Below are 24477 nucleotides of genomic sequence, written 5' to 3'. Positions count from 1 at the left end.
AGTTGAACTACTGGCCTTGCGGCTAAGCAGGTGCCAGGGGTCCTTTAAAGGGCCACCAGGCTTTACGATATGACGCTGCTTGCATAAAACGGCGGGAAGATGTGAGGGCATGGAAATGGGATTTGTGAGTGGTTACCACGGTTGGAGAAAGGGGGCGGGGCGGGGCGGGGGAAGGACTCTGTTGACAGTGATGTTGCAGTGATTGCTGCCACCGGACCGGGGAAGGTCGTCTTGTATGAGGGGCTTCAAAAGGTGCAAACATTACATTGTCTCCCCGTCCCACGTTTCCAGAGCCTTGCTCAATTTCCCTCGTGTTTGTTTCTCACACACGCCCCACCCCCAAAACAAGTTCCCCCTTTACAAGCAGTCCAATGCTGATCAGAAAAGTATGTGCTACGGTTTGAAGGGGGCGCGGGGGTGGGGACTCTCAGAGCGAGTGTGCTTTTCATCTGAGAGGAAAGACAGGCAGTTGGAGGAGCGCTGGGTGCAGAGGCCCGTTTGCTGATTGGGGAACAAGGAGGCTCAGTGGGAAGTTGCTCCTGCCAAGAACAGAGTCCTCTCACGACGACTTGAGGATGGAATGTGAGATGAGGAGGTCGGAGGCACAATTTCTGGTTTCTATTACCAGAGAATTCCTTTTATAAAAAAATTAAAAACAAAAAGCAAAACCTGATGCCAGGGGCTTATGTGGAGAGCAAATGCTTTGAGAATGATGAGGGCAAAGAATGTGCTTTATACAACTGATGTACATATGGATTGTGATAAGAGTTGTAAGAGTCCCTAATAAAATCTTTAAAAAAAATTTTTTTAAGCGAGAGAAAGTGGTTTTTGGACCCCATTACCCTGACACTTTAGTAAATGTTGGATCGGCAAATGCTGCATTAGGCAGTAAAGCCCGTGGGTGCCGGAACCCATGGAAAGCAGAAACCTGTCGGAGGTGGAGAACATTTAACATCATTCCCACTCCTAGAGCAGGATAGAAACGGGCCAGGACTGCACCCTCCCAAAGGTGGGAAACTACCAAGACCCAGACCTGCCGAGCTCCGGCTCTCACAGGCTCCGCTCGGTATCCTGACCACTCAAAATCACCCCCAGGACACCAGTTACCCTGTAACAATGGAAGCCGGCTTCTAGTCTCAAGGGCATGTTATTTTTTTGTCCTTAGGATGAACGTCTTAATTCAAAACGCTTTCCACTCACTTTTATCAACAGATAGCATCTTTTTAACAACGTATTAACTAAATTGTTTTTTCAGATTCCCCCCCAAGATTTCCTTTAAAAAAAGCGTCATTGAAGGCTCCACCCAAGATGTTACCCCCAGCTGAAGTCATTTCCCTGAAGGGGTGATTTTTCTATTTAAATTGAGGGGGGGGGGACAGGGTTGTTTATCTTGTTACAAACGAGACATAGCAGGTCTCAAGGCCAGAGAGTGAAACTACAGAGCTCTTCTGGGTTCACGATGTGAAACAAGCCAAAAGGAAGCCCACTGTGGCTGTCGACTCTGATGGGCAGCAACCCTCCAGGAGGGTACACCTGTAGAACTCCCTAGACAGATGGTCACACTGTGTCCCCGCCACGAGGACACCTTCAGTTGGATGGTGGTCATCCTCACGAGGCGCCCAGGCAGGTACAGCCTTGGGCACCCGCGGGCGCTTCCCTAACAGGTACAGCCTCGGGCACCCGCGGGCGCTTTTCCTCCGTCCCGGTGATCACCACTGAGCGGGCATGGACCTCCTAGGGGTGGGTCCAGTTTGGGTTGGTTATTCGTCTGAAGAACACAGCTACAAGCTTTCCTGGTCCTGGCTTTGTGGTGCTCATCGTTACTCAGAAGAGAAATCGAGCACCCCCACCCCCACCCCAGTACCCTCCCCTTGACCCTCAATGTCTCACCCGAGATCCCTCTATAGCCAGGGACTCACCAGACCGCGGGCCGCGGGGTAGATGGGGGACAGGGACAGGTCGGCACACTTCACCTCCCACACGGTGCTGGGCTCCAGCCAGTGATCGGGGCTCACAGCACCATCGGCCCGCACATAGGAGCGTGGACTGGGCAGCACCAGGGCCTGTGGAGGGGAAGGTGGAGGTGAGAGGGGTCAGCTCTCAAGGTCAAGGAATGGGGTGGTGGACAGTCCGAATGGGGGAGAAAAGCTAGGTGGGAGAGAGGGGGAAGGGCAGACAGGCTCTGGGAGTAGACACAGCAGGCTAATGAGTGGGGGTCCCCGCTGGCAAGAGGATAACCCACACTCAGAGAGAGAGAAAAATACAGAGATTGGGGCGGGGGTGGGACAGAGACAGAGACCCAGAGAGACTCTCAGCACAGGGCAGAAAACCTCGGGGCAGGCACTGGTCTGGCTCCTCTCCAGCACCTGCACCGTGATCCAGGCAGATGGGGAGGGAGGCCGAGCTGGGGTGGGGGCTCACCTGGAGGCTCTGGTGGTGCTTTTCCAGCTCCTCATCGCTGAAGCCAGTGCCGAGCTATGGGGGGACATGGTGGTCAGGGCTCGGCCATATAACTACTCACTCAGCTTCCCGGTACAGGAAAGCCCCCCCATCCCGCTAGTAGCCACAGAAACTGCAGAAGAGGGGCCGGAAGGGTACCGGGAGGCCAGCCTCCCCCAAGACCCCTACCACCTGGACAGTCCAAAGGCCCCCACAGGAAAACTCCGTGGGGCCAGTGTGGTCCCACTGACCCCTCCTGTAGCCACCTGTCTCTGGCTCAGAGCCCCCCCTCCCAATAAGAGAGCAATGTCCTCTCCAACCCCAGTACTGCCAAGAGTTGTCTTTTTTCTACCAAACTTCAAATGCTAAAAAACAAACAAACGGGATGGCAGCAAGCCTGTGACCAGATGGGCACATTCCCACTCAGGACGGGGATGGAGTCCCTTCTGGATCCTGGTGCCCCTGGTGTGCACAGCTGAACCCGGCCCCACAGGGGCCGCAAGCCAAGTGCCGGTGTCATCTTCCGGCGCATCGGTCTCTGGGTGGATTAGAACCACCAACCTTCCAGCAGGCGTTTGAGCGCGAGTCACCACGGGCCTCCCCGGGCTGACTGTCTGCACTGTGATGCGCAGCATTTCCAAGCGGAAAGCTCTTTGTACTGAGCGCCTTAAAGCACCAACCAAAAAACACCCCACAAATCCCCTCACATTTTCCGGTTTCACATTAGGCTTTTTTCATTCTGGGGGAGGGGGCGCCCAACTGTCGCGGGGGGGGGGGGGGGAGTTTCCCTTCTCACTTCATTCCATTTCTCCGCTCACTTTTCAAACCCCCTCCCTGGAATTCGAGGTAAATGTAAAATGGCAATGCGCTGTAGGTGCCCCGGGTCTGAAAACGCTGGAACCACGTCTGTTTGGGTCCGTAAAGGCGGCCCATTCCAGAAACAAGGGCCTCTCCCCCGCTCTCTGAAGATCCGTGTGTACAGAGGCTTGGCAGGGCACGTGGGGGGTTGTTCATCGTTACTACACTGCTTCTGTGTGATTCTGACTCGGTGACCCTCTGCGGGGTGGGAGGGTGGGTGCGTGCTTGTCTCCCCAGAAGCAGAGCGCCCGTCTTCCTCCGGCAGACTGCCAGTGCCATGGCGAGCAGCCCAAGGCCTAACCCGCCGTGCCACCAGGGCGCCTCCCAAGTGCCACACGATCCCAAGTCAAGGCGGATACTTGCGGGGAGAAAACAAACCCTGGATGCTAGCTGGGAGGGAGGGCTGGAACTCGTAGCCACAAGGTCACCAGGAGGCCCCAAGCACAAGGGGGGGGGGGGGCGAGGAGCAGCCTGGGTTCCTAGTGGCCTGAGAGTCTCTGCTGCTCTCCAGACCCAGGCCGGGGGGTGGGGGGGGGCACCCTTCTCTTCCTTAAGCCTTAATCATTTGCAGCCGAGTTTAATTATTAACTGACAAGTTGGGAGGGAGGGAAAAAATGAGGCACTGATACCAAGGGCCCAAGTAGAAAGCAAATGTTTTGAGAATGATGAGGGCAACAGTGCACGAATGTGCCTGACACCACGGGTAGATGGAGGGATTGTGCTAAGAGTTGTACGAGGCCCCAATAAAATATTTTTTTTTTAAATAACAAACACCGACTAGTCTTCCTTTGACCTTTCCACACTAACCCATCTTCTGGGGTCAAAGGTACTTCCAGGTTCAGGAAAAGCACAGACAAACACGGGGGTGGAATCACCCTGCACCGGAGAACACGGAACCCTCTGGGTGTGGCGGCCCGAAAGGAAGCCGCCCCGATCCCACTCCCCGGCCCGCACCTTGCATATTGCCTGCAGCTCCTCACTCTCCGTGTCGTAGGAAGCCAGGAGGAAGCCCCCGTAGCGGCCGGCCCGCTTGCCCCGGCCCAGGTAGGCGCCGATCACCACGAGGTCCAGGGTGTCACCCACGCCCTCCAGATAGTCTTTCTTCAGCTGGGAGAGACCGAAGAGCGGTGAGGGCAGCCATCCACTACAGAGGCTCACGGGGACAGGGACGGACAGACTTCCAAAGAGTGGGCCTTGGGAGACTGCCAAGAGGGGATGGGGCCATGGGGAAAAGAGCCAGTGGAATAGGAACCACCAGAAATGGATTGGAGCAGCAGGCTGGACAGGGAGTTTCCTTTCCACTCCCACATGCATGCACACATCCTTCATCCACTTGCTCTTTCAAACGGACTCCATGTATCCATCTATTCAGGAGGCATTTATTAGGCACCGACCGTGTGCCTTTCCCTCCACACATACATCCCCTCCCTCGGGGCACATTTCCCTCATCCACTCGCTCCTTCACAACGCTGTGTGCTTCAGTACAGACTCCTCCCCTGTCCTGACCTAACACACAATCCACACAGAAGACAACTTGGGAGACACTTATTAGGCGCCCACGGGATGCCAGGAGCTCAGCTAAAGTGGCTCTGTCCCCGACAGGGCAGGTCTGCACAGCCCATGGCGGCTACCGCTCAACTCTGCCAGCTGTGCCAGCCTCCCTGCCTCTCTCCATGAGGCAGCAGGAGGGGCTCCAAGCGTGTGGGTTCCCTCCTCCAAAGGCCCAGGAACCCCCGGGCAGGGGCTCAGCGCCGCCGGTCCCACGGGCCTGGCTGCCCCTCCGCCCTGCACTGCCTGACGCTGGACAGCAAGCTCCAAACCCATCCAGTCCCAGTAACCCCATGTGCTACAGAACTGCTGGGGGTCCACCGTGGGGCCAGTTCGACTGGCCGACCTGGCGGTGAGGATGAAGGGCCCTTCCCCGAGTCGGCAGGAGAATCGCACGGTCTTTGGAGCCTGCCCAGTAACTGGTCCCGGACCATTTGTCACCCTCGGGGAGCCTTCTGTTCTGGAAGGCAAGGTCAGGGGACGCCAGAGACAGCTCCTTGGGAATCATCATGAGCAGGGGTGTCGGGGGAGTGTGAGAAGAGCCCCCACAGAGGGCAGGGGTGGAGTATGAAGGCGGGATACGGGCTGCCTTTGGGACCTCGGGCCCAGACGCCAGCAAGTGGGGCGGGGGCTGTGAGGGCCGGGAGACAAGACGCGGGGTCCCCAGATGCCCTCTTCCTTCCCCGGCTCTCCAGACCCAGTCACCTTGAGCCAGTTGTGTGACCTCTTGGCGATCTCGTAGGTGGCGTCCACGTCCAGGGTCTTCACCATCAGCCCCTCGCACGAGTCTGCAGGAGGCACAGGGGGTGCCTCTCGTGAGCGCCGCCCCCCCCCATCCTCCCCTCCCATGCGGCTGGAGCAGGAGGGATGGCACCTGCTCTGGATTGAACTGTGTCCCCTGGAAGTACTGTGCTGTGCACCCTGACCCTGAAACCTGAAGAGGGTCAGGTTAAGACACACTTCTAGCTGGATCACGGGCCCACTGCAGACACCGCTGCGATGAAGTGAACATCGCCACTGGGTCACACGCATGGTCTCTGGTTTCCAAAGGGCCGTCCGGCAGACGCAGTAGCAGTTGGGCTAGAAGAGCCCCCCGAGGATGACGGCATACCACACAACGTGGAGCGCAGGCTGCGGGGAACATGGGGCCGGCAGGCCGACGGGAATGCAGGGCGGCCACAAACCATCCTAGCTCTGGACTGTGCCCCCAGGCAAAAGCAATCGAGTGATGGGCCTGCTCCCCACCGAGGGGGTGGGCTGGTTATGCGAGGGAGCCCTGCCTCAAACCAACCACTCAAACACAAACACAGTTTTCCAAACCCCACGCGACTCACACCCTTTAAAGCCATTTGGTTGCTTTTAAACAGGGCGCATCATTGTTTCTGTTCTGTTCAGGGTCGTGTGGGTCAAAAAGGATTAGGCACCGGGGCAGGCAAGCAGAGACGGAGGGAGGTGGGTGAGGAACTGTGTAGAGACAAGGGACCTCCATCCTCCGGAGCCCAGATGGCCCTGCCCCAGGCTGGCGCCCACAAGGTGAGACTCTGAGTCAATGTGCGTGTCAGAGCCGCCCTCTAGTGGTGCTTTTGTGACACGGCACATTGTTGGCAAACAGCTGTTACCTGCAAGGTCAGCAGTTCCAAACCACCAGCCGCCCTGCAGGAGAACGATGGGGCTTTCTAGGTCTTGGAAACCCACAGGGGCAGTTCTACCCTGGGCGATGGGGACTCCCGGAGTCAGAATCACCTCCGTGGAACCAGCACCACCCACGGAGCACCTGTGGGGGAGAGGGCTGGGTGGGGCGCCCTCACCTCGCACCGACTGCTCCAGGAACTCGGCGATCTGCTCCGTGTCCTTGGTGTCCAGGGAGGTGGCAAAGACAAACTCGCCCTCTGTCTCCACGAAGTTCTCCCGGAGCAGCTGCCGGCGCCGGGAGAGGGGCTCCCGGACCAGGGACTGAGGGGGTGGAAGGGAGCAGGACACCGTGGTGACCAAGAGGCCGAGTCTTGCTGGCGCAGCGATTAAGCGCTCGGCCGCTAACCCTAACCCCAGCTGCTCAGCGGGAGGAAGACGACGGACAAGAGCCTTGGAAGCGTGGTAGGGGCGTCCCACTGTCCTGGTCGGGATCCTCGGACCACACCTTGAGACCCTCCTCAGTGTGGCTCCCCCACCCCGCCCCCTCAGTGAAAGGGGTTGAGTCCGAGGTCCCAGGCTCACCGCCCCCACTAGACAGGAAGCCAGAACTCACCTCTCCATTGAGGTAGATGAGGTCGAAGGCGTACAAACACACCTGCACCTGGATCTCCGATGCGTCCACGTCCTGCGGGGCGGGGGGGGGGGGGAGGGCGCGGAGGGGAACAGGGAATGAGGGGACGGCTATCAGCCGGCCCTGACACCCTCCTCCTTCCCTGCAGCCGGAGCTTTGTTTTCCCAGACTCCTTTGCAGCTAGCAGCGTGAGGGAGGGGGTGTGTATGTCGTGACATAATTCCAGCCAAAGGGATGCCGAGAGAAAGGAAGTCTACTGGGGTGCACGCTGTGGGGGCCACGGGGACAGATGTTCCCTCACAGGGAAACAACAGGCCAAAAAAGAGCCCCTCTCCCTACTCGGGATGAGTGTGTGATGGCTGGAACCGGGCAGCTACCTTGCAAGAAAGAGAAAATGAAGGCCTGATGGACACTCTGCTGAGAGAGAGAGAGAGAGAGAGAGAGAGAGAGAGAGAGAGAGAGAGAGAGAGAGAGAGAGAGAGAGCCGACGGGCCGGAGCTACCTTGCGCTTGCGGGTGGTGAGCACTTGGAAGGGCTGGATTTGCTTCTTTTCCCGGTCCCACGCCACAGCCTCCGTGTCCAGAATGAAGGAGGTGACGGACGGGAGTTTCATCTGAAGGGTGGAGGGGAGACGAGGGCTGTTGAGAGACGGAACAGGATCCCCTTTCCTTCCCCAGCGCAAGCTCCCTGGCCCCCGGGCATCATGGACAGTGGGAGACGGCTGAACACTGACCCTTTGTTCCCAGTCCCGCTAACCCAGCAGCCTCCGGTGGAGCCATGGGTGCTAACTGAAAGGTCGGTAATTTGCACCTTGTGGCCACTCTGGGGGACAAAGCCATGACGGTGTGGGGCGCTGCCACCCCCACGCTGCAGGACAGACCTGCCCACAGGCCAGTCTTGAGGGCGTCGGACAGTCAGGGCTTTCCTCAGAAGCAACAAGGGGCAGCCTCAAACCACAGCCTTCCGGCTGGTTGTGAAGTGCAAACTGGGTGTGCCACCTGGCACCCTGGGACCCAACACACCACCCGCCCCGCCCTACCTACTGTAGAGGGCTGGACAGCTCCGTGGGGCCAGTGCTGGGTCGTGAGGGAAAGGCGGGGATGGGGGAATGTTTTCTCATCAGAAGAGATGAATGCGCTAGAGCTCGGTCCCCCCGTGTGCCTGGACCCTAATAGGCAGCGACTGGGGAAGAGAGCCAGCCACCAGGCAGCTAAGCACGGTGGAGCAGAAGAGCCTGAGGGAGCCATCTCCACGTGTGAGGGGAAAATGACACATGCTTAATTAAGCCAACGGGCAGGGGACCCTGCTGGCGTGGCAGTTAGGCGCTGAGAGCCATTCCTCGGGAGAAAGGTGAGGCGTAGAGACGCACGGCTTTGGAAACCCGAAGGGGGCATTTCTACTGCCCTGCAGGGTCACCGTGCACGGGAACTGACTCGGCCCATGGCACTGGGTTTGGCTGGTGCCCCCGCCGGCCTCTCTGCTCCTTGTACTCGAGCGGCAGAGATGCGCGGCTGTGACACCGGAAGCCCTGCCGGCCACGTTTTCTCACACCAGCAGGCCCCCGCTGGTGGGCAGGCTTCCTTTAAGGAAACTTCCAGACTAAGACTGACCCGGAGGAAAGGCCTGCGGAGGGGAAACCCCAGGGGGATCACAGCCAAGTATTGCCCGAAACACCAGGACCAGCCAGCAGGGCTGGAAGGTGCTCACCCACACAGAGGCCACAACAAGGACTCTGGCCCGTAGGCCATTGTGGGCAAGGGGCAGGACCGGGTGATGAGTCCCCGGGCTCCGTGGCAACCAACCAGAAGCCACTGAGCGTGGCCACATGTGTTCCCGGTGATCTCCCTCCGTGCCCTCGCCCCCGGTGCACACCCACCTTGGGGATGCGGCTAATGATGTCAGGGTACTTCCCGGTGTTGTCTTCCTGATTCCGACTGAAGATCTTCACTTCCCCGTCCTCCTGAACATGGATCTGACCAGCCAGGGGCGAAGGGGGAAGTCAGAGTCAGTGCAGGGGCATCCTTTTCCCAGACCCCGCCCCGCACTAGCAGAAGGTTCCAGAAGCTCGTGAAGGGCTGGCAGAAGCACCTGGGTGTATCATCTCCTCACTCCCCACCATTGGTGGATCCCCGTAAACACCTGTGTCTTGCTGTGCGTACAGGTATGGATCCCTCCAAATGTTATTAAGCCTCATGGTAGGTGAGCCCTAAATATTGGTCCAGCGTTCAAAGATCCTCTACCACAGAGGTTCTCAGCCTGTGGGTCACGACCTCTTTGGGGGTCGAACAACCCTTTCACAGGGGTCACCTAAGACCATCGGCAAACACATATCTCCGATGGTCTTGGGAACAGACACCACTTCTCCATCCGTCTCCAGGAGGGCCTGCCCACCTGCAGATACGCCTGCATACAGGGGTCCCCACAAGATGAAGAATTGTATTATAAAGGGTCGTGGCATTGGGAAGGTTGAGAACCACTGCTCTACCACGCTCTTACTGTATAAAGAACGTCTCACTGTGTGTAGGCTCTGCCCCACACTCTCCCCAGGTTGGGGAGCGACACCCAATACATGCCAGGCAGCACCTGAGCTCACTCACAGTCAACCCCCAGTCCTCTGATCTCTGCTGTCCACCACACATGGGGTCTTACGGGCACCTCGAGGGCCCTACCTGGCCCAGGTGAAGGGAGTGCTCTTTCCCTAACTGCCTGCGCTTGGGGACGGTATGTGTGCCCCTGCCTTGACCCCCTGCTCCCCACCACCACCACGTCAGGGCCATGGCCTGCTGAGCCAGGCTCCCCGCCCCAACCTGGGTCACAGGTGTGTGCCCCACCTGCGCGCGCTGCCCGTCGTATTTGTACTCGCAGGTGAAAGCTGCCTCCTCGAAGCGCTTCAGGACCTCGCTGACGCCCCGGGTGGGGTGGGCCAACATGGGCTTCAAGGGGACCCCTGGGAGGGGCGGGAGAGGGAAGGCGGTAGGTTAGAAAGGGGCCAACTCAGAGGGACATACCCCCAGCCCCCTCCAGGGCCCACTGTGGTGACCTGTGCCCCCACGCAGAACGGCCCATAGTGTTCTCTTGGCTGCAACCTTTCCAGGAGCAGACTGCCAGGCCTTCTCCCACAGAGCCCTTGGTGCCGGGGGGAGGTTAACCGCTGCACCACTACCCCCCCCACCCCCAGAGCTCATAAACCAAGCAGGTGGTCTCGGGGTCCTTCTGACTCAGAGGCCTTACAGGGCATGGGGCAGCCCCACAAGAGGCTAACAGCAAAGATGACTGCTGAAAGAAGCAGCCGTCTGTCTGCTCCCATCAAGATTTTCAGCCTCGGACACCCTCTCCGCAGTGCTTCCCTGTCCCACGAGGGCCGCTCGGGGTCAGAATGGCCAGGACAGCGGTGGGTTAGGTGGCATCTACTGCCACGTCTTGGCCCCGCTGTACGGCCGGCAGGTTCAAACTGCCCAACTTGTAATAAGCAGGTGTGCGCTGAACCGGTACGCCATCGGGGTTCCCATCCTCCCCCACCCATACAGAAAACTCCACGGAGAAGTGGGAGGGGGTTGTGCACCGGGCACCAGAAAGAGGGGTGCAGGGGAGGCGCCGGGCGTACCCGGGCTCAGTCTGCAGTGCTCCGGCAGCCGCTCCAGGCCGTGCTCCAGCAGCACCGGCACGATGCGGTCCAGGTCCGGAACCTCGCTGGCGGAGGGAGAGAGATGAGGGGGCGAGGCGGCCAGGGAGGGGAGAGCGCGGGAGGTGGCGAAGGGAAAGGTGGGATGGGATGAAGGAGAGGACGGGGCTGGGCGAAGAGGAAGTTAGGCCTTAGGGGGGTCAGGGCAAGGTGGGAGGCACCCAAAAGCGGAAAACAGCTAAGCGCGGGCAAGTTCGGGGCCAATTGATGCGCCCATCACCTGTACCCACCCAGCAGAGGCTCCTGGATTTGAGCTGGCTCAAAGGAGAAACCCCTCACCCAACTCCTGGCGCCTGGGCACCTCTGCTGCCCCATCCTCTTGTCCCTTCTTCACCACAGTCAGGGGGCCTTCCATGTACACTGTCTAGTCCCCTGACTCGGCCTCCCCACTGTCAGGCTCTGCCGTGGCCCCCCACTTCCTCACCAGACCACGGTGAGAAGCAGTCAAGGCCAGTTTAAAACAAGACAAAGCGACAGCCTCCACTGCCAGAGATCTGGGCAGGTGGGGATGAGTCCTTCCCAGACTCCAACCTGATGGCAGGATGGGGGCCACAGCCCCCAACCGACCTCCGGCCTGGCCCCCACCCTCACACTGTTTCTGTCTCTGGCCAGCAAGTAACCCTGGCCCCTGCTCGGGACTCTGCCCCATCTCTGCAGACCCCTGCTTCCCTACCCCCAGCTGTGTCTCCGCTCCTCCCCCCCTAGGCACTGGTCTCTCAGTCGGCCTCCTCCTGCCCATGTGTCCAGCCTGTGTCTCCCAGTAGTAGTCTGTTGGACGCCGCCACCCCAAACGCGGGCACTAGCCCGGGAGGCGGTGACGATGCCTCCTTATGCCAGGCTAGTCCTTCCAACGTGGCCAGCCCGGGTCCACGCTGGCCCCTCCCCCTCACGCACTGTCTCTTAAACTGCATACACATCTGCTGTTCCACCCTTGAGACTCCCCCCCCGCCCTTGACCTCCCATCCTGGGACCTCCTATGCAACTCCCCCCCAACACACACACCTCCATTCCTTCCTCCCACCCAGCCTCACCTGAACGTCTGCTTCAGGACCATGCCCTGCTCATCCAGCCACGACTTTCTGGCCTCTGCTGTCCTGCCCTTCCCGGCATCCACCACGGCAGGGGGGAACTCTGAGAAGGGACCCGGGAAGGCTGAGTCCGGTCCACCATCCCCTCCCCACACAGTGAGGGGTGCTTGTGAGAAAGGGTTGTTAATGGATGGAGGGGCACTTCCTCTGCAAAGGCGGGTGGCTGGGGTGGTGTTGGAGGGACGACAGGTCATGGGCCGAGGGGAAGGGAAAGGGGAGGGGGCCAGGGGAGGGACCCTGGGTTAAGCAGTCATGGGTCTCAAGATTGCCCAGAGGGGCTCACCTTGGCCAGGGGGTGTGAGGCTCACGGCCTGGGCCAGGGCGGCCAGGACAGACTGCTCTGCCAGCCCGAGGCGCAGCCGGCCGCTCAGGGACCTGGGAGAACAGGGAGGGGGGGCCCCCACTCAGTCAGTTACCTCTCCACCTGCACCCGCTCCTCCACCCTCCTCCGTCTCCCACCGGAACCCTTTGTGGACCCGGCAGAAAGCTGGACTATCTTTCCGAAAACTTTATTTGCTTTCTGTGGCTGTGAGGCACCCACGCCAACTTCACAAACCGAACAGCAAACCCACTGGCCCAGTCGATTCCGACCCACAGCGACCCCTCCTCGGCAGGCTGGGGGTTTCCATCTCAATGGGAGCAGCCTGCCCCACCCCACCTTCCCGTTACCAGGTGTGCGCTTTAACCACTGCGCCACCAGGGCCCTGGCAACCCCCACCCCCCACAGAGCGCGACACTCAAGGCAAAGTCTTCCCTGGCGAAGCTGAGCTACTGGCTGGCTGTCAGCAGCAGAAAGAGCCCGGAGAGGCTGATCACAAGGCCCTGGGAGCCCCACCCAACAGAGCAGAGGGAAACTGGCTAGAAGCAGCCCGACCACACCAGCGACTTTTACAGGGCGTGGAGGGTGGACCCAGGTGCTCTCCTTCCCTGTGAGAGGGTGTGGGGAGGAATGGGGTGAACACAGCCCAGCCGGGGAAGAACCTGGCCCCAGAGCAGCCCTTGGTGGAACCCAGTGACCTCAGCAAGTGGCTTCGCCTCTCTGTGCCTCTGTTTCCCCTTCTGGAGGCCAGGGCCACCACCCAGAGTTTGTGGAGAGAGCGGGTGGTCTGTGGGAGGGCTTTCCCTGGCAGAAGCCAACCCCCAGTTCAGGTCGAAGCAGACATCACCAATTGAGCAGGGCACACCAGGTTTAGGGGTTACATTTCCAGGCAACCGGTCCCAGGCAGACATCACTCATCAATCACCACACCTGGCTTAGGTGCTGCCCCACCTGTCTTCTCCAACCAGCTCTCCAGACCTTCCCGACTCAGAGTCGGCATCTTCAGGGTCTCTGAGACTACACACCTCTACAGTAGAGACGGCCTTATCTTTCTGTGGGGCAGCTATGGCTGAGGAGCTCTGACTGATGATCTTGAGATGACTTCACTAGCTGATCTCTACCTTGAGTGTGGACATGCCCCGTCCCCACCCCTGTATAGGCCTCCTGGTTCTCCTGTCCAGGGGTAGCCAGCCAGTATGTCAGCAGTGATGCCAGCTGCCCACCCCACCTCCTCCCCACCTGGGGTCCCACAGGAGCACCCCCCCACTCACCGGGCGATGAATCGGGCCTCTGAGTGACGGCAGGCCACAAAGAGGCCTTTGATGACCTCGATCTTCTTGGCTGTGGACTGCAAGTGGCCGGGGGAGAACAGTGAGGGGCTGGCAGGAGCAGGGAACCCACACTTCCTCACCCTCCCCAAGCCCCGCCTCCTTGCCCTCCCCTGGCGGCAGCCGGAGGAGGCTGGCTCTCCTCCTTGCCCGCCTCCATCACCAGCTAGTATTTCAGAGTCCTGTCATATGGGGGGAGTCGGGAGGTGTGTTCAAACGGCGAGCGGGCTCAGCTGCTAACGGAAAGGCTAGAGATTCAGATCCTCCACGGTGCCTCGGGAGAAAAGCCTGGCAGCCTGCCTCTGAAAACCCTGTGGGTGCCATGTGACACACGAGAGGTGGCTGGGGCACCAGGAGCTGCACATAGCTGGTCACGTAGCCCTCGGAGCGCGTGTGGCAGAGCAGGGCTGCCCGACACGGTTTCTGCGAGGCAGTCACCTGCAGAGAAACAGGCCAGCAGGCCGTTCTGCACAGCCTCCAGGTGGATTCGAACCACCCACTTTCAAGTTTGGCAGCTGAGTGCACCCAGCTGAACTAGCCCACTGTGGGCGCCTGGATTCCAATTCACGGCAAGCCCGAAGGGCATAGCCCAGGGGCCGCAGGGGACTTGAGACGTCAATCTTACCAGCCGACCAGAAGACTGCCTGCCACACGTTGGACTCCGGGGCCCCTCCCAGCCCTGAGAGACTGCGTAGAGGCTCTGGCCAAGCTTGTGACCCACCCTGCCCACTCACTGTACTGCCGGCCAGCCGGGCGATGTCCCGGAACTTGGCGAAGACCCCGGCGGCGGTGAGTGGTGGAGGGGGCAGCATGATCCTCTGCGTGCTGCGGCTGCTCTTGGCCACCAGCCCCACGTCGCCCTTCTCGGCTACCTCTGCTCGGACCGACTCCAGCTGCCGGCCTTGGGGAAAGGGTGCAGAGCACAAGGTTGGGAAGGGGAGGGGAAAGGGCTGGGGGACTCCCCGGCTGCATGCACTTAGGGTGGGGCTGGGGCCCCCAGTTCCCCACAGGGGCAAACAGGTAAGTGCTATTTGCTGAGGCTGTAATCTGAACCGACTGGGAGGTGCCCTGGAAGAAAGATCTGGCTGTCTGCTTCAGGAGAGGCAGTCGTGAGACTTCCAGAGCCAGTCATTCTAGTCCACACCTGGGGCCACCCAACATCAGAGCCAACGTGCCGGCATCCGGTATGGTTTTGCCCGCTGGTACCTGGTTAAAATGGCTGGTTCTGTCTCTATCTGCCAGAACCGCAGGTGATGAGGGGCCATGAAGGACAAAGCGCCGCCCCCCACAAGCTACGCTGGTGGCCCATCTATGCCTGTGAATGGGAGCGTTTGGAAAGGGGGTCCTTGACGAGGCTGGCAGTTTAGTGGGCAGGGTCCTACTGGAGCCGGGCCTCCCAGAGACCAGATCCAGTCACGTGGAACAAGACAGCGTTGGGCTTACAGGTCAAGAAATGCATGGGCTAGCACAGCTGAGACACGGAAGACCGTCCCCTGGAGCGGAAAGACAAGTGGGGTCCTGCCCCTGCCAAGCCTCCACACCATCAAGACAGCCCTGTCCTGCTCTTGGCTTGTTGCAGGCCCTGGGGAGGGGGGAGATTGTTCCAGCAGCCCCCGTCAATCTCAGCCCCCCAGTCCCATCAACATCCCTTCCAGCATCTCCCCTCAGATCTGCCTCTCCATCCCCAGAGCCTGGACCGCCGCCTGCTGGCTCTCCACATGTGAAGGTTCCTTTTAGGCCAGCGGTTCTTAACCTGTTGGTGGAGACCCCTTTGGGGGGTGGAACGACCCTTTCACAGGGGTCACCCGATTCATAACAGTAGCAGAATGATAGTAAGTAGTAATGAAAATCACTTTATGGGGGGGGGGGGTGGTCACCACCACATGAGGAAGGTGGAGAACCACTGTTTTAGGCATTAACCTGGTGAGGCTCTTGGGCCGGACACTGGACTGGCTATTGCTCCACGACGTGTGTGGTACGTGGCGTGGTGTGCTGTGATGTAATGTAATATGACATCATCACTTTCCATTCTGTGCTGCGATGTGAGGAGCCAATTGAAAAGGGGCATTTCCTTGGGGATGTGGTCGGCCTCCAGACCATCAACGACACGTCCTGTCAGAGCTGGTTCGCGCTGCTCTCTCGCTCTGACTGCACCCTCCTTGCTGACTGAACCATAGCTCTGAGACAGAGGCCTGCGGCTGCCTGACCTGGAGGTTTGGGACCTGCCAGCCCTCACAGCTGTGAGCCCGCTCCTTGAAGGACATCCTGATGTGCAAGGATGTAGAAAATGGAAAACACTGCCGTCACGTCGATTCCCAATCACAGCGACCCACAGGTTAGAGCAGAACTGTCCCCCTCGGGGTGTCAAGGCTGAGGTCAGCAGTCCCTGAAGCCTAACCCCTACACCACCGGGACCCCTAAACACACATAAAAGTAAGTACTCTGTGGTCGTGCAGGACTGCCCCTGTGGGCTTCTAAGCTTGTCATCTTGACGGAAGGAAGCAGACTGCCTCCCCCGTCTCCCCGGTGGGTTCTCACGCTATTGTTTCTATCTGTACACACGTGCACACAGAGACAGCAAATAAATAATATGGAAAGAGAAGGGAACTTTCCCACGCTGGCGTGTTTGAGTCTCACTGGTCCCGCTCCTGTAGAGAACCCTAAGGCAGTGCGGGCTGTCCCCCAGGTGTCCCCCTGCATCAGCTCCCAGACCCTCCCTGCTGGTGCCCCAGCCGCCACCCTTTCTTACCCGTGGCCTGGGCCACTGCCTTGAGGAGGACGCCGTCCCCGACGCCGAGCTCCAGCCCCTGCTGGGGTGGCCCGAGGAGGTTGAGGCTGAGGTAGAGGACAGGGAGGAGGTCTGGCGGGGACAGGGCCACCACGGAACGTAGCAGGTTGCTCAGTGTCTCCACCATCCGGAGCCTGCGGGGAGGAAACAGGGAGGTGGGAGGCATGAGGGCCTGGCTCTCCAGGGTCAGGGCAAGGGCTGAACAGGCCAACCAGGGGGGGCCCTGGACCCCGGGAACGTCACAGCCCCCCTGGTTACTGTGTGCCCTAAACCACAAAGATGGCCCTCGGGGCTCCATCTTCAGCAACACAGGGGAAGCCCTCCTTAGAATTGTCCGGAAAGTTCCAGAGGGCTGGGCAGCAGGAGTGGAACAGGAAGCACAGGGAGGTGGCAGGAGGCGCAGGGGGATGGCCGACAAGGACCTGACGTGTGTGGACAGTTGGGACAAAAAACACCTGTGCTGTTAGCCTCCTCCCAGTTCACAAATGAGTTTTTAAAAAACCCACAAAGAGGTCTCATTTTAAGCCCAACCACGTCCCTTCATTAGACCGTGTGGGTCTTTCTAGACCCCTCCCCCGCAGTCAGAGCGACAAGAGCGACTGGACAGCTGAGGCAGGAACCTTCCAGGGCAGTGAGTTCATGTCAACAGGGGAGGGGCCACCTCACAGAGGCAGGCTCCCCAGGGACCAGGGGTCTCTGTCTCCTGCAACACTGCTGCGCCCCCACACAGAGAGAAGTCACTTTGGGGATAAGCATCTACTGCCGTCAAGTTGATCCTGACCCACAGGGACCCTACAGAACGGGGTACAACTGTTCCCAAGGGTGTAACTCCTTCACCAGAACCAAACTCATTGCCCCCAAGTCGATCCCAACTCCCACGACCCCACAGGAGAAGGGAGAACCGCCTGCCCCATCAGGGTTTCCGAGGCTGCACCTCTTTACGGGGACAGGCAGTCCTGTCTTTCTCCCGCTGGTCGGGTGGCTCGGGGGTCGGCTTCTTCGAAAGGGGCAGATGTGGCATGCGCGTCTTGGTAAGGCCGGGGCAGGCCAGTCTCAAACTGGGCGCAGGGTGTTTTGTGAAGGGCAGTTTCCCAGAGTGGAAGATACTGTCCCGCCCCACCGCCAGTGGAATGTTCCCAGGATTGGGGGGAAGAGGGGATGCAAAAGTACTTTATCCTCCAGGATGGGCTACAGCACACACGTCTTTAATTGTTGGGGAGAGTGGGGGTCACTGGGTAGTTTGGTTTTGTTCTTTGGAGCGGGGCAGTGGGCTAAATAAGCTTGGACACCTCTGCTCTAGTCTTTAAGGAATCTTGGTGGCACAGGGTCCAAGATTCGATGACCGCAGCGGGTGTTAGATATGCCCGTAGAGTCGAGGAGAGGTTACGTGCCTGGCTGCTAGCCGAAAGAAAGGTCGGCGGTTCGAAGCCAGCAGGCACTCGGTGGGAGAAATCAAGGCAGTCTGTTTCTGGAAAGGTCGACAGTGTCGGAGACACTCTGGGGCAGCGCTACTCTAACCACCAGGGGTGGTGGCGGCTGTGGGCTGGCATCTTTCATTAGCCGTAGAGACTCTGAACTATGAAGGCCTGGGGGGGGCTATTTGTGTTCAACGAATTTGTGGTAATCTTCATGTTTTTGTGTAAGTGCCTAACATATCATCGTGACTGACTCCCGTAGCTAGGAAATCTTGACATCAAGGTTAAATGAATGACAATGCATGGGTGAATGAATACCTAAATTTTGTATGACAAACCTCTTCTAAAAGGAACGTTTCTGAGTTCTCTTAGCCACAGAGACCGTGGGTCTCCCTCTCAGCCACCAACGGGAGCCTGTTTCTCAACATGACTAATTAGCTGCCATGGCTCTTAGAGCGATTGTCTCATCTTGACCACAGACACTCAGTCCCTGAAGGAGGTGCTCAATAAATAACCACGTGGGGTGGAAATGGAGATGGGGGGAGCTGTGGCCAACAGCAGCTCTGCCCACTGACACGTAGCAGCCCCTGCCCACACCCCACGGGGCTTATCTGCCCACTTACCGTGCAGAAACCTCCTCGATCTTCTCAAAGGTCCGGGCCACCGCCAGATAGGGGACCCTGGGGCAGGGAGAAATGCACTAGAGCCACATGTCCTGTGCCTGCTGTCCCGCCACCCCACCTCCCACACTCCTCCCTGGGGACAGCTTTGCCGAAGCCTGAACGCAGGCCAGCCACCCGGGTTTTCCCGGTGCCCGTGTGCCTGGAACAGGGGGAGGGAGAGACTTAACCACTTGGAGCCGTGATGGGATAGGAGCCCTGGTAGTGCAGTGAGTAACACACTGGCCTGCTAACCTCAAGGTCAACAGTTCAAAACCACGCTAAGCCACAAGAGACTCTTCTACTCCCAGAAATAGTTACATACGGTCTTGGAAGCCCACTGGTGAAATTCTACCCTGTCCTACAGAGTCGCCATCAGTTGGCGTGGACCCATATGGGTGAGAGGTGGACTAGGCCGGGCTGGGTGGGACAAGCCTCACTTCTGGCCAGGTTTCCAGCAGGCATCCTCCACGGGGTGGTAATTATTCTTGGCAGGATTGTAGTGGGCTGGGTCCAGGGGCCTGGGGAGTAGAAAGGACAGCAGAAGACGGGTAACTACCCAGGCCACAGAGGGCTCACTCCTCCCACTGTGAGCCCGAGCAGCCAGAGTCCCCGGGAGACGCAAACGGTTTGCAGTCACTACTAGCTTCGAGGTCGGCGGTTCTAGCCCACCTGGTGGCACTGCGGAAGAAAGGCCTGGCAGCCATGCCCATGACACTCACAGCCCTGAGAGATGACACCAGGGGTGCATGCCCACCTTTGACTAATACACCGAGATCTAAAGGGCAGCCTGTACACAAGGGCCAGGTGGAGAGTGGGCATGAGGAGGAGACTTGGGGTGTCCGGTGGGGTGGGGTGAGGGGAGTGAGCCAAGTGATGTTCTATCGGGAGGGCTCAAAATCAGTGAGATGAGACCCAAGGTGTGTCACCTGTTGGCTGGAGGGCTGACGCGCTGTGAACCTCACCCCCCAGTTCACAGCACAGTCAGGAGACCCCGGGCTCAAGTAGAAAGGAAATCTCTTGGAACTGCGGATGGCAACATAGGTACCAGTGTGCTTAACCCAACTGAATGACGGACTGTTATGAGATCTGTAAGACGCCTCCCCCACTTCCCTCAATAAAATGATGAATACATTTTTTTAAGAACGTAGGAGAGACCACAAGCCTCAGACACCCTCTGGAGTGCCTTCTACCCGGACCCACGGGGTCACCCTGAGCGAGAAGCAGCATGATGGGGAGCGGGCTTGGTGCCCGAGTTCCCCCTGCACCAGCAGACCCTGCACTAGGCTCCAGGGCCCTTGAGTGGGAAGGAAGCGGCTGTCCTGGAGCTTCCGTTCTTGCTGGGACTGGAGATGAGGTGGGAATGGGACCACAAACTGAAAGCCACATTTAAACCTAATCATTTTAGGTGCTTAAAAAACAAAACAAGCAAGCAAGCAAACAAACAAAAATCCAACAACACATTTTGGAATGAAAAGCTAAGTGGTGGGTGGGCCCACGGTCAACACTGTGGACAGAGAATCAAGCCCAGAGGTACAGATGCCTCAGACACGACACAGGGGCGGGAAAGGGTCCAGAGGAGCCCTGGAGGAGCCGTGGGTGAGGCCCTGGGCTGCAGACCACAAAGTGGGCAGGTCTAACCCACCAGCAAGACCTCAGGGACAAGATGAGGCCACCAGCATCCGTAAGTCTGTACTGTCTCAGAAACCCTCGGTGGCAGCGCCACACTGTCCTGTAGAGTCACTGGGAGTCGGGAGCCCACATGATGGCCGTGGGTTTACTGTTTGGGGAGCATTTGGGGGTAAAGCGACACATCCAAAGGCTTCCTGGGATTCATGCCGGCCATATCAGGAACTGAATCCTACTCTCCTGCCTCCCAAAGAGGCGCCGTAAATCCCAATGTCCACCCTGGTGGTTATGCATCCAGAGGGTGGGGCCAGGCCCCGGAGGAACAGAGGGTCCCTGGCAGAGAGCAAGACAGACTGACCACAGTGGCTGGACCGACGCAGACACCTACTGGCACTGCCGCACGCTGGCCTGCCCGGCACTGCTCCCGTGACTTCCCTCCAGCCACACAGGTCTCTCGCTGTGCCCACCCCCCTCACCCACCCTTCCTGCCTCAGGCCTGCCCACCATTCCCGTCTCCGGGAACCTTTTTCTCCAGCTTACGCTGCCGTCTCCTCCAAATGGAGGCCCCCACCGCGGCTGCACCTTCCCGGGACCTGTTGGAGAACCCACCACCTGCTGTGCCATGTGCTGTGTGCCCTGTGCCCCCTGGTGGCCCACAGGGTAAGAGCTCGGTGGCAAATGGCAAGACTGGTGGTTCAAACCCACCCATGGGCTGTGGGAGAAATGCCCAGGCAGAAATGCCCAAGATGACGGCCGGCCTGGGAGCCCCCAGAAAGCGCTCTACGCTGTCACATCAGGTCACGGCCAGACAGCACCCAGCCACCACTGCTGCCCTTTCCGGGAAGGACGCAGCGTGCCGAGCTCTGCAAGTGGCCATGTGGACAGGAAGGGGGCCACTCACCCTTGAGGCTCCCCCTCCCCAGGGGCACCAGTGTCCTCTTCGGTCACTTCTTTTTTGGTGGCCGGCTTTCGAGGAGCTGGGAATGAAGCAGGAAGATCGTGAGTTGTTTTTTGTTTGTTTTTTTTTAATCCCCATTGCTCCTCCCAACCTGCCACCAGGGACAGGCTCAGGAGCCCCAGGAGGGAGGGAAGAAGCCCGGGACCAGGAGGAGGCCGGAGCCTGCTCCACAGAAAGGAGCCCCTGGGTGGGTCAAGTGTCTACACAAACGGTCTTCTACTAACCTCAGTGGAGCCCCAGGGGCGTAGTGGTTGAATTGGACTGCTGCCTACAGAGTCAGTGGTTCAAACCCCACAGGAGGAGAAAACGAGGCTTTCCACGCTCCTAAAGAGTTCCTGTCTGGGAAACCCACAGGGGCAGTTCTACCCTATCCTGTCGGGTCACTGGGAGCTGGAATCACTCTTGGGCAGAGTCCCTTACCTACAGGTTGGCAGTCCCAAGTCTACCTGGAGGAGCCTTGGAAGACTGGCCTGGCCACCTGCTGGCAAATAGCTCCCTGCACGGTTCATCTCCGCATGCATGCGTGGGTGGGAATCAACGCATTATTAACTGGCTTGTGGTTTGCTGGGAGAGAAATCCGGTGCCAATACCCAAAGGCAACAGCTTGGGGTGGGGGGAGGCAGTGACTTTGTGTCACTGAGAGCAGGAAGGATTTGGGGCTGGTGGTTCTGGCCTTGGAAACCCGGGGACCACTGTTCGACTCTGAATCCTAAGTGGCCTTAGGTCAACCTGCACCAGCACCAGGAAGGCAAGTGGGCAGGGCACTCACTGAAGAAGCTGCTGATGGTCTTGGGAGGCCGGGGGGCAGGCTTGCTCTGGTCCCGCTCCCGCGAATCCTTCTCGTCCACTGCAGGCTCAGGGGCAGTTGCTGTGGGCGTCTCTGCTTCTGCATGGAGAGTCAGATGGCGATGCTGGTTATGCCCACCTTGAGCCCTGGGCTTCTTTTTAACCCCAGGTCATTCCTACCCTGGAGATGGGAGACTCGGACTCATTCTGCCCCACCCTTCGCACCCAACAAGCCCTGAACGAGCCCCGGGACTGTGGGTGTCTGGCTCACGGCTCGCTGATGGAATACCAGCACTGGGCCTGGGTGCCCCAATTATGTCAGACACCCCACAGATGGGCAGCTCTCGCACTCAGCCTCTCACAGCCGAGGAGCTGGAAGCCCGAATTCGGGGCTCTAGGCAAAGGCTCTCTCTTCGGTTCTCGGGGAAGGTCCTCATTTCTCGGATCTTCTGCTCCTGACATCTCTCTTCCCCATCGCTGTTCCCGCCTGGCAACCTCAGGAGAGATGGACTTAAGATCTAACTGGGAGAACACAGCCTCATCTCCATGACAAAGGGCAGTCAGTGGTTTAGCACTGGCTGATAACCCAAAGGCTGGTGGTTGGGACCCACCTGCAGCTCAGAGACTCAAGATGAGGCTTTCTGCCCCGGTAAAGACCATCAGCCTTGGAGGCCCACAGGGGCGGGTTCTGCTCTGTGCCACTACAAGGTGGCACTGGCTCACCGGCAGGGGGTTTGTTTTGCTTGGGAATGGGCCCTGGCGGCAAAGTGGTTATTAAGCGCCAGACAGGCCGGCATTCCCAACCCACCCAGCGGCTCTGCGGGAGGAAGTCCTGGTGATCTGCTCCCACAAAACGCGACAGCCTTGAAAATCCCGTGGGGGCAGGTCCACTCGATCCCATCGGCTGCTCCCTGTCGGTCAGCGGAATGCCCTCCACAAGCTTCCTGTTTTTATTCTACTGGATTCTGCAATTCTCCTGACACATCCTAGGGTTCTGCCTGGGGGTGGCGGATGGGAGAGGACCAGAGACTCACTGGTGGTCTGGCTGCGGTTGGGGGACTTCCTGGGCAGGTCCCTGTCCTCTCCAGCCTTCTCTTTCGCCACCTCAGGCGCTGTGCTGCTCTCAGCTGGGACAGGTGCTTCTGGGGACAGACGGAAGTCAGTCCGGGTGAAAACCAGCTGTGCCAACCCCGAGGGCATTCTCAGCCCCACCCACACCTGTCCTCGACCCCATTTGCTGTGTGATTTTGCGTTGCTAGTCCCCGTGTAGCACGCTAAAGAGTCACCGTCACCCCTGATATTCTAACACCCACTTTCATTTTTGTGGGAGAAACCCACACAGAAACTGTATCCCCCAGAAAGACCCTAGAGGGAGTAGAATAAGGAGTTCAGGGGGAGGGGGGTAGAATGGGTGGGGTGGGGAGGTGTAAAAGGGAGATGTCATGACCATGTAGAAAAAGAATGTTTGGAAACCGTGGTAGCAATTGTACATCCTACTTGATGTGATTAAAATATGGAATGATATATGTATTCAATCCCAAATAATCATTAAAATATATATACGACAAAACAATAATCTATAAATTATCAAGGTTTCATGAGAGAAGGGGAGCGGGGAGGGAGGGGGAAAATGAGGGGCTGATACCAAGGGCTCAAGCAGAAAGCAAATGTTTTGAGAATGTTGATGGTAACAAACGTACAAATGCGCTTGACACAATGGATGGATGGATGGGGATAAGAGTTGTACGAGCCCCCAATAAAATGATTAAAAAAAAAGAAACGGTATGTCCCTTAGGCCAGGGCTCCCAACCCCACCTCATCCCACAGAGACCTCGACTAGACTGCTGTCTCCCTCTGGCCTGGTTCTAGACCACTGCACACGTGTGCTCCCGTGTACAAGGCCTGCTCCTTTGCAGCTGCACCTTTCTGCAGCTCATCCACCACGGGAGCTTGGGCTGCAATGCTCCGTCTTCACCACTGCTACGGGTGTTCCCAGGGAAACCTTCGAGAGGCGGACGGCCTCATTTGTCTGGGTCTGGCCGGTGCCCTGCCGCTGGCAGCATGCCGGTCTTACGGCCTTTCTCTCCCTCCTGCTTGTGGGAAATATTTGCGTTTTCCTTCTCTGACAGGTGTCTGCCCCAGACAGGTTCTGGCTTTCATGGGTTCCACAAGAACACATTTGACTCCTTCTCCTTTTTTTTAAAAAAAGTTGATTGATTTTATTTGGCTAAAAGGGTCACTGTTATGATTTAGTTTAAGGCTCTTGCGTAGACAGTGGCTTCAATGAACTGACCCGCTCTTCTGTGGATGTACGTGGGTTGTCGGCGCTACCTGGGGGCTGTGAAGAGAGCTACACGGGATGCAGGGTGGAGAACACAGGCCCTTTAGAAGTGTGGAGGGTGAAGCTTCATCTCAAGAACCTTAGACACATTCCCGTAAGCAATGAGAACTTCCGGGACAAGACTCACTGCCATGGGGTCGATTTCAACTCCGGGCGACCCAATAGGGCAGGGGGAACTGCCCGGTGGGTTTCTCTGACTGGAGACACTGATGCACGGAGCGCAAAGTCTCATCTTTCTCCCGGGGAGTCACTGGTGGATTTGCAATTCCCACTTTTCAGCCGCAGCCCACAACTGATTAGGCCCTTGGTGGCGTAGCGCTTCAAACTGGGCTGTGATCCGAAAGATCAGCTGTTCGAGACCACCAGGTGCTCTGAG

At 58.6% G+C, this 24477-nt stretch overlaps 1 protein-coding gene across 2 annotated transcripts in view; it reads right to left on the bottom strand.

The window, feature by feature from the left end:
- Nucleotides 1-24477, bottom strand: part of LIG1 (DNA ligase 1) — a 37455-nt gene that overhangs the window by 1383 nt on the left and 11595 nt on the right. For both annotated transcript variants that reach the window (XM_075537003.1, XM_075537004.1), the window contains exons 7-26: nt 22795-22902; nt 21744-21860; nt 20918-20993; nt 18828-18908; nt 18352-18408; nt 16275-16447; nt 14260-14426; nt 13469-13545; nt 12162-12253; nt 11822-11921; nt 10713-10798; nt 9940-10055; nt 8985-9080; nt 7611-7721; nt 7091-7162; nt 6654-6798; nt 5551-5633; nt 4252-4404; nt 2422-2475; nt 1920-2063 (exon numbers count right to left, since the gene is read on the bottom strand). In XM_075537003.1, the coding sequence (XP_075393118.1) occupies nt 1920-2063; nt 2422-2475; nt 4252-4404; nt 5551-5633; nt 6654-6798; nt 7091-7162; nt 7611-7721; nt 8985-9080; nt 9940-10055; nt 10713-10798; nt 11822-11921; nt 12162-12253; nt 13469-13545; nt 14260-14426; nt 16275-16447; nt 18352-18408; nt 18828-18908; nt 20918-20993; nt 21744-21860; nt 22795-22902 (2108 nt within the window). The remainder of the gene's footprint in view (nt 1-1919; nt 2064-2421; nt 2476-4251; nt 4405-5550; nt 5634-6653; nt 6799-7090; nt 7163-7610; nt 7722-8984; nt 9081-9939; nt 10056-10712; nt 10799-11821; nt 11922-12161; nt 12254-13468; nt 13546-14259; nt 14427-16274; nt 16448-18351; nt 18409-18827; nt 18909-20917; nt 20994-21743; nt 21861-22794; nt 22903-24477) is intronic.

Source organism: Tenrec ecaudatus, chromosome 18 (genome assembly GCF_050624435.1).
Source record: "Tenrec ecaudatus isolate mTenEca1 chromosome 18, mTenEca1.hap1, whole genome shotgun sequence".
Classification (NCBI taxonomy): domain Eukaryota; kingdom Metazoa; phylum Chordata; class Mammalia; order Afrosoricida; family Tenrecidae; genus Tenrec; species Tenrec ecaudatus.
Note: the sequence above shows the minus strand (reverse complement) of the source record. Positions and strands in the feature narration are given on the sequence as shown.